We start from the raw sequence: 12,233 nt of genomic DNA, 5'->3' as shown, positions 1-12,233 counted from the left end.
CTTGCAAGGTTTTGAGATTTCTAATTTTTCTCCTTGGCACCCCCCCTCCCCCACAACAGAAGGCAATCTAATGTAGTTAGCCTTTACTTATCAAAAAAGAAAGTGAAACCATTTGGGTAAATAATCATCTGATTTTCTTAGTATTTCTTTCTATTTTCATTTTACTTTCCAGAACTCAGTTTTTAAATTCCATGTATGAATGTGTGGTGATTTTATTTAATCCTCAGTGTAGATCTGGTTTGTATATATCAATTGTCCTTAAAGTTTTAAGGAATTTAGATTGTTATTGTATGTTTTAATTGTAACTTTGGTCAAAAGTATAATTAAATATTTACTTATGTTGAAAAATTTTTTAATTATGTTTTTTAAAAGCACTAATTTGCTCACAGTTCTTAGGAAGACTTCCATTCTTGGATTGATTTAATGTTTTTAATTAACATGGCACAAATGAAAAGTAGCTAAATAATTTTGTCTGTTATATTTGTTTGCTGAGCTTGAATATGTTTTGGGTTTTGTGAGGAAATGAGATGGCACAGGCGATAGAGCTCTGGGCCTGGAGTCAGGAATACCCGAGTTCAAATTGGTCTTCAGATGCTTCTGTATATCCGTGGGCAAGTCACTTAGGCTCTTTTTGCCTCAATTTCCTCATCATTTAAATGGGCATAATAACAGCACCTTCTTTCCAGGATTGTTGTGAAGATCAGATGAAATAATTATAAAATGCTTCACATGATGTGTGGTACATTGTAAGTACTATATAAATTTTAATATTTAGCATTATTGTTTTATTGATGAATGAGTTTTTTTTTAAAAGCTAGCAAATATTTAGGATTTTCAGTGATGTGGGAAAATAGAATATGTATGTTAAGTAATAGTTCATAAATGCTGATTGCAGTTATGGATGCTTTTTTTTTCAATTGTTTGGTTGCTTTGATTCCTGGTGATTAATATTGAATTTTTTCCATTTCTAGAAGAGTGTGACTGCCTTACGACAGCTAATGCCCAACTCCCAGAGCTTCATTGAACAGTGTGTTCAGCAAACTCCTCCCCAAGTTGTCATTCCTACCTGTGCCACAGTCACTCATCCCCTTCCTGTTGTCACCACAACTATTTCTTCGATCCACACAGAAAAGCCCCTCCTTGTTTCGTCAGCATCCACAGCAGGCACTGTCTCCATTCAGACTGTGAATCCTATGACTAGCCCTGAAGGTGTTGGAGTTGTCGCCCTTCGCTCTGAAAGTCCTGTTACTGGAGTCGGAGGAACCACAGTCGGAGCTGTTGCTGTCCCCCCCATAAATCCATCTTCTCTTCCAGGGGGTGTGACTAGTAAAGCTGTCACACTTCATTCTGTAAATTCAGTCACCAGTCCAGTGGGAGTAACAACTGGAACTGTCTTCCTCCAACCTGCAAAGCCTACAGTGACAACTGTCTCACTGCAGCCTGAAAAACCCCTCATCCCTGGGGCAGCAGTATCACTGTCACTACCACCAACAAAACCCACCGTGACTTCTGGAGAAGTTGTAGCTCCATCTATTTCTTTTCCACCTGCAAGGCCAGTTGTGAATTCTGGAGTAGTAACATCTGCCTCTGTAAAGCCTGTCATTGGGCCTCCTATTCATATCAAACTTACACAACCTGGTTCCTTCCTTTCACAACCAGCCAGTACTCCACAAACTCTGAAAGTCAAACAGTTAGTGAGTAATTTTCTTTTTTTCCCCCCCTCTAATAATAGTCATTTTGATTTCTAGGTAGCAAGTCCAGTTGTTTTGTTTTACTCTAGACTTGGTAGTTGTGGAAATAGTTGTAGAAGTTTCAGGAAATAAAGAAGCTATTGGAAAATGCTATTTGTGGATTGGTTTAGTTAGTATTCTTAATAATCCTTTGCTTATTTTACTAGTTGAAGGTTTTGTTGAGAAAGGTTGTGAGTGTTGTTCTAGTTTTGTATCTGCAAAGAATTGTAGGTAGGGGTAGCTAGGTTGGGTAGTGCATAGAGCTCTGGGCCTGGAATCAAGAAAACTTGAATTCAAATTCAGCCTTAGACACTTAATAGTGGTGTGGCTTACTAGCTGTGTGTCCCTTTAATTTATAGTGCTTAGCATAGTGACCTGGCCTTTAGTAAGTGCTATATTAATGTTAGTTATTATTATGGAACTATAGAATATAATCAGGCATGAGGGTAAAAGGATTTAGGAGTCATTACAGAAACAATGATAGTGTTATATAATCATTTAAAGCAGTTTAAGTTTATATAGTACTCTATAATTTACAGAATGTTTTTCTTACAGCAAAAAACTTAGTGAAAAAAACTGTCTCAGAGATTGGTTAAATGATGTGTTGCACAAATCAATTTTAGATTTTCTGACCCAGAAGCAAGGATTCTTTTCCACTTTCTACACTTCTGTTCCTTAACTTAGACCATAAAACAGTTGTCTTTTAGAAACTAAAACCTTTTTAAGGTTTTTAGTTGACTTTAGAGATAGCCCCTACGTCAGTGAGTTTAGCTCAGTAGGAGAGTTAAGTTGTACACAAAAGTTGCAGTCTAGATTGGGAAAAGCAACCAAGAAGAGGAGGAAGGAGGGAGTTGTATTGAGTATGGGAAGGAACAAAAGAATGTTTTGAGTTTTGGCTACATATTTTCTGTAATCCACTTCCACACTTTAGGGACAATCAGTGAGTTATGTCTTGTTTTTAAAGCCTTTCATTTATGGCATGATTCTTGGAAAATCCAAGGTTAGTTCCAAGAACAGCCAGATCACAGAGTTTTAGGGTTCCTAGGAGATTATTAGACATGAGGAGATGATATATATGTATAAGTATATGATGAAATTGTCCCAAGGTAAGTGGCCCACCCTGAACAGAAGTATAAGTGTTTATATACCCTTTATGGGTCATATGCAAATCTGTATTTTTGGGGTCTTTGGTCATTATTCTCTGGAAAGAGAAGTAAAAACATTTCTCTCCATGTTTTGGCTTTTTCTTCATATGCTTTAAGGAAATTATAACCAAAAAAGAGTTTTATCTGGTTAAATGGTGGAAAGTTCTTCAACTTCTTTCTATTTTTTCCACCATTCTTTACAAGATTGTAAAATGTTAGTTTTTCCCAATTTGCTGTTTTTGCTTTGCCTTTGTTTCAATTTCATTTAACAAATTTGATTTTAGTATTCATGTCTAGCTACTTAAAACAGATTGAATATAGCAAAGTCTGCTGTAGCTAAATACTGGCTACTGAAAATGTATTGTAATCTGGTTTCTAACAGTTACCTGAGGCATTTTTAATGTGGTAATGCCCCACAGAGAGGTGTTTAGTACTCATAGTGCTAGAAGATTCCATCAAGTAAAATCATTTTTAGATGACTTAAATTAGCATTACTCAAGTTAAGAAATGAATAATTAAAATCTATCATGACTGATTTTGTAATAGAAGATAGTCTAATTTAATCTTGAGTCTAAGTAAAGGGATAAAAATCATAGTAGAAGTGCAGGGAATTTTGAAATGCTTCTGAGAAAAAATTTTAATGCAGGAGAAAAGGAATATGACAAGTGATCACTAAGAATGTTAATGCTTGAGCTTAACTTGTGATCATCTTACCTTTTATTCTCTTGATGGGACAACTAGATGGTACAGTGGATAGAGGATTGACCTTGGAGTAAGGAGGACAAAAGTTAGAATCTGACTTCAGATATTTGACTCTTACTAGCTGTGTAACCTTGGGCAAGTCACTTAACCCTCATTGCCTCATATCCAGAGCCATTTTCAGTAATCATGATTCAAATCTGGCCACTGGATCCAAATGATTCTGAAGGAGAAAGTGAGTCTGGTGGCTTAGCACAGCATCTCCTTACTCCAATCCAATTCATATGTTGTCTTAACATCACCTCCCTGATGTCATATCCTTCTTTGAAAATGAAGGACAAACATTATATCTTGACAATAGTACCCAAGGATGTATCATAATAGAAGGCAAGGATTTTTTTAGGTTCAGTTCAACAGATCTTTGTATTCACAATGTACAAGTTATTCTGCTAGGTCCCAGGGATACAAAGATGAACAATGAACTATAGTTCTTACTTTAAAGTAACTTAGAGTCTGTATGGGTTTAGCTTGGGTGAAAGTGAAAAAATACAAAGTTATACCTAATATGGCAGAAACAAAGGAGAGACAGAGCCCTGAAAGTTTGATGAGTTAAAGAACTCATTCACTTGAGATTATTGGGAGAAGGGAAAGGGGATAGATGTCAGTGAAGATTTAATGGAAGAGTTGCCATCTAAATATCTGGGAAGGAAGATATTATTTTTAACAAATGGAGTTGAGATGGAAGTAACATGGGAATTGGTGTGTGTGTGTGTGTGTGTGTGTACAGAGATGGGAGATGGAGGTCAGGATTGGGTGTCACTGGTTTGATTGCAATGTTGATTTTCATGAAGGACTATTGGGAGACAGTGAAAGATTCTGCATGTTTTTTTAATTTTACTTTTATTTCTAATTATATGCAAAGATAGTTTTCCATATTCATCTTTTTTGTAAGCATTCAAATTTCACATTTTTATACTTCATTCTCTTCCTTCTCTCTTCCCCTTGACAGCAAGTAATCTGATATATAGGTCATCATATTTAACATGATATTTATATAAAAATGAAAGGTTCTGAATGGATGAATGCTGAAATCGGATATGTATGCTGTCAAAATTATTTTGACATTTCTGTGAAGAATGGATTACAAAGGAGCAGGAATAGTGTCAGGGAGATCAATTAGGGGTCTCTTAGGAAAGAGATAATGAGGGTCTGAACCAAGGTAGTTGATAATGAGAGTGAAGAAGACCAGTTGTAAAGAGATGATATGGAGGTAGTAGCATTTCATGCTTAACAACTTGAATACTACATATAAGTGGTTGAGAGATGAGGAAGGATCAAAGATGATATGTAGGTCTTGAGCTTGGTGATTGGGGAAGTGGCGTTGTCATGAAAAAATTGAAGAGTTGGGAAAGAAAGTTTTGAGAGGGATGCCAGAGAGACAAAGGCAGTTTGGAATGTGTTTTAAAACATTTTAGTTTCATTTAACAATCTATTACCAATTGATTGTCTTTGAATATATTTAAAATGACCTCATTTAGTTCTTCAACTTGTGCTGCCATTATTTGGGATAGTAAATCTTAAATTATACCTTCTGAGTAAAGGAAGAAATACTAATTTTTTAATATATTTTTTTAATTTTAAAAAGTATGTCCTAGGAGTATACCAGTCTTTGCTTTTAACATTGCCAGCCCTTCATGATTTTATAACTTTTATCTTATTGCCCCTCTATTTTCATTTTTCCACACTGAAATTTTTTTTCTAATTTTTTTAGTCAATCCCTTTGTGTCAGTTTCTGCATTCCCTTGATTATCATTTTGGTTATTCTTTTCTGGGCCTGCTCTAGCTCTGTTTATTTCTGCATTGAAGTGCATTGACCAGAACTTCATGGAATAGATGTACCAAGGCTTTGTTCAAGGATAAGGTAATGTTTTCTGATGATGTCTAATAGTTATAGTGCTTATTACTGTGAGAAGTGGTATTCTTTGTAGTTTCTGCCATTCTCCTATATAGTTCCATAGGTGAATTTTTATACTTTTAAAGAACAAATAACTCTTAGTACTCAGATTATTTACAAATATAAAGATAGGTGACACAAAACATTTTCTATTGCTAAAACAGGGGTGTGATCTTTGTCAGTGTTATAAAATGAACACTTGAAAAGGCAGCTTGATCTTTGGAGTCCAGAATACCTGGGGTCAGATTTTTTTTTCCTTTGGTTTTGTGACTGTAAGTATGTCAATTAACCTCTCTTTTAGTTGTAATAGGCACCTCTTTAAGACAAGTTATAATTGAACTTAAGATCTGCCTTAGTGGAGTTTCTATGCAAACAAAATCACAGGTTCAGACAGCCCAAAAGACAATAATTCAGTATTTCAGGGATCCCTGATTTTATCATTGTGGGCATTCCTTTTCCAGTTCAGTTAGTAAACCCCCTTTGTGATTTGGTAGACATTTGTTGAGGTAAAAAATTTTTGACCTGCAGCTAACTTTGTGTGATGAGCTTTGGACAGCATTAAAAACAAATTACAGGCCAATTTCTGTAATGAATATAGATGCAAAAATTCCATAGTACTAACAGTACAGTGGTACATTTAAAAATTCACCATGACTCAAGAGGATTTATGCCAGATAAGCATAGTCTTAAAGCTGGGAGAGAACTTGAGGTCCAAGTAGTCCAATCCCCTCATTTTACACATGAGGATGCTGAGACCCAGAAAGGGAAGTGATGTCACATAAGAAATAAAGGACAGAGGTGGGATTTGAGCCCTCCTAATGCCAGAACTAGTGCTTTTTCTGGACCATGGTTTTATCTCCCTAGAGGTTTTTTTTTTTTTTTAAATAAAAATCTAGTACTAGTTCAACACAGAACCATACTTGCCATTTATAAAGACAACTCTTAAAACTGTTTTTATTATAAGTAGTCTAGTAGAAAAGTGAGAGGACTTGTGTTAAAATTCTGACTTCTTACTAACTTTGTGATTTTGGCCAAGTCACTAAAATTCTTTTTCCTCCTCTTCCATCAAATAAAGAAGATTGATTTGATGTCTGTGAAGGCCCTTTCCTACTCTAAATCCTAGGAATCTTAGAACTGGGAACTGAGTCTCATGTATCCTTCCTAGAAGTAATCATATACCCTGATGATTCTAATAGGAAGGAGTGCCTTCAGACTTAGTGGACATAAGTAAGGTGATTGTTATGTGAGAGTTCTTGGCATTCGCTTTATGTCTGGAAGTTTCCTTCTGACTACTTGTATGAAATGATCATTTTCCTATAAGTGAGCAAAAGATGAATACTCCCTTTCTGTCTGTTAATTTTCTTTAGTTTGCTTTTTTGTTTTTGCAAGGCAATGGGATTAAGTTACCTCCCCAATGCCACACAGCTCGGTAATTTCGGTAATTAGTGAGTATCTGTTTCAAATTTGAACTCGGGTCCTGGTGATTCCAGGGCTGATGCTTTATCTACTGTGCCATCTAGCTGCCCCTGATTTTCTTTAGTTGTATTTTTGAGAATCTGAATTAACTGACTCTTTCATTCATAAGCTTTTTTAAAAGAGATTTTTATTGATAAAATTTATTTTTGCATCACTGGTTTCCCTTTCCCTCCTCCTGCAATTGCATTTCAGCATTAAAACCTGAGATATTTGGTTTCTTTTTTTTAATTTCTTTTTTCTTTTATTTTTTAAAATCTGAGATTTTCAAATTTAACCTAAACAAACTATTGCTTGGTTTTTACAGAGGAAGGGAAGTTTTTTTTTGTTTGGTTTTTTTTTTTTTTTGTTTTTGTTTTAGGTTTTATCCAGTACGCCACCTAACCACCCCTGGAAGGGAAGTCTTTAACCTTTTGCATGGAATATTCTATCAGTCAACAGGGATTTAGGTTTTCTTATATTCATAGTCCAATATGGTATAAATTGAAACTGAGTTTTCACTTGCATCTGCTAAACAAATGCTTGAGAATATAAGACAGTAAAATGAACCTAAAACCAACTACTTTTAGTCCAGCTTTTTAGTTCTGTCCCAAATGCTAATTGCCAAATTATTTTTTCTCTCTTTACCAAATGGTTGTATTAAGCCATTTATGTTAAGCATAATCTTGCTATTTGGATCAAATTGAGTCTGTTAATTTCTACCTTATGTTTATCTTAAAAGACTCACGTATCAGTGCATTATTAACTTGTGATCTTAATTGATATTGACACAATTCAAATTAAATTGATATTTTAAATATTTCAAGACTCCAGCATTTTCTCTTCCTTACACTCCACCTCCCCCTCCCATTGGGGAAAAAAATCCTTTAACAATATGACTAATATATTGGGGAGCATGATTCTTCATTAGTCTTCTGTTGATCGAAATTCTTGGTTTCTAAGAATATATTTTCCGGTGTAATACTTGATAGTCATCATTGTCAAGAACAGCTTCCTAACCCTTTCTTTGCTGTGCCTTCTCCTCTTCCCCCAATCTAGACCATTTTGGAGTGGAAATAAGATCTTCTCCAAAAAACATGTTATTTTCTTTGTTTGCCTATTAGGCAGCATTTTTAGCAGATGGAGTTAATTATCTTTTTCTAAAACTTTAAGCTGAGTCTTTGCTACTGACTTTTTTGAATGGCCGTCTTAGTTAATGAGAACATCTTCAGTATTTTGAGTAGTGCTTAGCTGCCCAGCTCTTAATGAATTATTTCTTCCCAGAAGAAGTCAAAAAATTGGAAAGGAAACTATCTTCAATTTGAAATGATGTTCATTAAGTATTTTGTTTCCAATTGTAATTTTCTAGTTCTTTAATTTGGTTACTCATAAAAGAATATTCATATTAGATTCTGCTGTTCACTGTCTGTCTCTGGTTATTCTGATTTGTTTCTTTTTAAATACCTCTTAGGGAGAATGAGATGACAGGTTCACTTTATTCTTTGTTATTAGTTCTAAGGAAAGCTTTGTAATTTAGGGACCTGGGTGGGGTAGCTATTGATTTTTGTTAGGTTTTGAATTGTGAATTTGGTTATTCATGCAGTTTCTGGGTGTTTTTTGGATTATTTGTAGAGTTTAATTATCCATGCAATTTTTAGGTACATGTAATGAAAAGATAAATAAAATATCTGGATATGAAAACTGGCAGTAAAATAGATGATGATGACTTACAAATGGTTCTCTGCCCTAGCAGGTATTTGGTTCTTTGTTTAGTGGGCTAGCCATGAATGCATGTCAGTCAGTAGCATTTCTTGGAATCTTGGAGTTGAACCTTAATTTAGGTCCAGCCACCTCTATAGCATGAATCTACTTTACAATCTTTCTGACTAGTGGTCATTCAGTTTTTACTTGAATGCTCTATTGAATACTCACCAACCTATTGAAAAAGTCTTTCTACTTTGGGTCCTGCCAACCTCTTAGGAAATTTCCCCTTGTTTTCTTTCTCCTTATTTCTGTGTTGTTTCTACTTCTATTCCCTGCAACTAAGCAAGAGACACAAATTCTTCCCCTAACAATTTTTGACATGTGCTTTTGTATGGCGATTATATTGCACCTCAAATCTTTAATTTTTCCTGTTACCTTCAACTAAATCTTTTATGGAGAGGCACTTGGAAATATTTGTGCACATGGTTATTATCTTCCTAGACGGTAAGTAATGTTGATAGGGACTACTTAAAAATTACTTTTCATTCAGATAAATGAAATTACATTTACAAAGTATGAGGTACCATATTCCAGACATTATGCCACTGTAGTATTTTGTGAAGTCTAAAACCATCCAGTAAGTGATAACCTAGAATGTCACTTTTTTAATTACTTTAACATAAGGTAAGTAAAGATCTGAAACGCTTATGTTCTTAGATATCCTCTTTTCTCAATTGGGTGAATCATCTTTTAATTGGTATGGGAGTCTAATATCTTGACAATTTTGGAAGACATTCTAGAGTCAGTGCTAATATGCTTGGGTAGAATGAATTTCCTTTACTGGTGAAATTATAAATCTAGTCCAAAATTAAAAAAAAAAACTAATATTGATTTTAATATAATTTGTTTTCTTGAAAGAATGCAATACATATAACAATTTTTTTAATATACACATGTGTGTCTGCTATATGTTAAATATTGTTCTAAGTGCTGAGGATATAGTAAGAGAAAGACAATCCCTGCCCTTTGGGAGCTTACAGTCTAGTAGAAGACAACACACAAAGGGAAATTGAAAATATTGGTGGAGTCAGTACAAGGAGCACTGCTGGTGGGAAATGAAGAATTGACTGGGCTTCTTATCTCTCTTTAAATAAAGATCTTGAGAGCAGTTTTTTTCTTTAATTAGGATAACACAGGTTATTAAGGGTCCTGGTAAGGTACAAGCATCAAAACTGGAAAAAATGTCTTTGAGTTTCCTGGTGCTGAACTTTTCTCCAGGGCCCCACAGGATTCAGAGGAGATAATGATGAACTCTTGTAAACTCTAATGTATTATCTCACAGTATTAATTTTGATTGGTAGGAGTTTAGAGCATATTATATACTATATACCCATTGTGTCAGGGAAATGAAGGAACATTGTGATCCAAGCTTCTTCCTTCTACCCCTACTGAAAGAGCAGTATCTTCTCATGGGCCCTTTCCTCAGTAGTGAATAGTAGAGAAGCTTTAGCCTGTTATTCCAGTGTGGGGTTGCTTGTCCCTCTGTAGGCATTAATGGTTGCCCTCCATTCTTGAGGGCTCATTGTATTGCTGTTGGACTTCAGATGGGCACCTGATTGACTGTAGCTCTTAACTCCTATACTCATATCTCAGTCTTCCTCAGCAGCAGCAGCAAGTTACTTGACTGGTTTTCTACCAGGCCCAGCTTACCCAGAGTTTCTAAAGTTATTTTGCTAACCAGATGGTAGTTTAGCTTTACTGGATTCCATCTACAACTCTTTGTTAAATTTTTGCAGACCTTTAGAGGTATCATGAAATCCGTTCTTAAAAAATTAAAATGACAATGCTATGATAAATGAAACATAGATCCTTTGAAATAACAATTACTCTTAAATGCTTATGGTTGTTAGCTTAAATTATGTTCTATAGTTTACTTTATAACACCAGTGCTTATGAACTCTACTAGTTGCCATATGGGTACTTACTGATTGATTGTAAGAGTGTTGGCTTTTTTTTTAAATGGCATGAATGTGACTAGTTTAGACAGATTGTGAAGGACAAGCCAAGGAAGTGCTGTAATTAATGGAAAACTCTTGAGTTTAATTGTTCTTCTCTTTTACACGTGAAGTATATCTTTTATTAAGATAAGAATTATAATCATAGTCAATTATATACTCCCAGCAAGTGTATATACTTTCTTCTCTTTCTGATTGTCTCTGCCTCTGTGACTGTTTATCTCCCCCCCACCCCTGATATGTTCCTTAAAAATTAGTACTGCTAAGCAATGTCTTTGCACTGAAAATGAAATCTATTTTTTTAATTGGTCAAATGCTTATGAAATCAAACCTTGAATGTTGGAAGCTGGCCCTGAAATTAAAATTCAGTGACAAACAATTCTAGTTTAGCTATTAGAAGTATAGTGTAGGATGAAGTATGGATTATTTATGTCTTTCAGAACCTTGGAACTCTTAGACAGTTATTTTTGCTAGAAAAAAATTTAATTTAGAGAAGTTTTTTGTTATGATGTCAAGGTGAAAGTATATTTGAAATTTCTTGAGCACAATGTGCTGTTAAACTGTATCAAAGATTTATTCAAATGAACATAGTGTCTCTTTATATGTAGCTTATTCTTTGAAATTTGGTGTTGATGGTTATATTGTGAATTTTTTTTCCAAGCGTTGTCTCCCCACCCTCACCCCCCTTGCATTTTCTTAAAAACAGCACGAAACAAAAAACAGTAGTTTTATTATTTCCAGGTAGTACAGCAGCCTTCTGGAGGCATTGTCAAACAAGTGACGGCCCTGCCACATTCCTCAGCCCTGACCATTCAGAAATCTGGACAAAAGAGGATGCCCCTGAACACACTTATACAAGCAAATCAATTCCCTACAGGTAGGATTTCTTTGGCATTTTGCAGTTTGAATTTGGAACATCCTTGGAGTCATGGGATGGTGATGGTATGTCTTTTCACTTTTATTCAAAGAGAGGTAGAAAGGATTGATATATGTATGTATAAAAAATCAAATTCACTTCTTACAGCCAACAGGATAAAGTGTGTGGGATGTCACATCTTTCACAAATTAAAAAGAATCATAGTTTATATATATATATGACAAATAATTGTTCAGGAAAACACGGATCTCCTTATGTCAATATTGGGAATTTAATATTGAATAGAGAATAAAATGTAAATTCATTGTTATGTTCTAATTTAAGTGGGCTTAATTAGTTCTTTGTATGCCAAAAATTATCTTTGATTGAATAGTATGTGTAATAATGCTCTTGTATTATTCCTATTGTGGTATATTTGTGTATATATGTCATATGTATTTGTATTTTTGTTCTCTCCCCCCCCCCCCCCCCCCCCCCCCCCCCAGCTTCTATTCTAAAGCAAATTACCCTGCCAGGAAATAAAATTCTGTCGCTTCAAGCACCTCCTGTTCAGAAAAACAAAATAAAAGAGAATGGAACAGCATCCTTCAGGTAAAGAAAATAAATAGCTAGAATTTCATATGATTTAAAGAATGATCTAAACAAGAAATAGGATTG

General features: G+C 34.8%; 1 protein-coding gene across 2 annotated transcripts in view; it reads left to right on the top strand.

Moving 5' to 3' along the window:
* Nucleotides 1-12,233, top strand: part of TAF4B (TATA-box binding protein associated factor 4b) — a 198,833-nt gene that overhangs the window by 74,851 nt on the left and 111,749 nt on the right. For both annotated transcript variants that reach the window (XM_074203027.1, XM_074203028.1), the window contains exons 7-9: nucleotides 972-1,694; nucleotides 11,441-11,576; nucleotides 12,062-12,167. In XM_074203027.1, the coding sequence (XP_074059128.1) occupies nucleotides 972-1,694; nucleotides 11,441-11,576; nucleotides 12,062-12,167 (965 nt within the window). The remainder of the gene's footprint in view (nucleotides 1-971; nucleotides 1,695-11,440; nucleotides 11,577-12,061; nucleotides 12,168-12,233) is intronic.

This window comes from Macrotis lagotis, chromosome X (genome assembly GCF_037893015.1).
Source record: "Macrotis lagotis isolate mMagLag1 chromosome X, bilby.v1.9.chrom.fasta, whole genome shotgun sequence".
NCBI lineage: Eukaryota > Metazoa > Chordata > Mammalia > Peramelemorphia > Peramelidae > Macrotis > Macrotis lagotis.
This window is presented reverse-complemented; position numbering and strand designations above follow the sequence as displayed.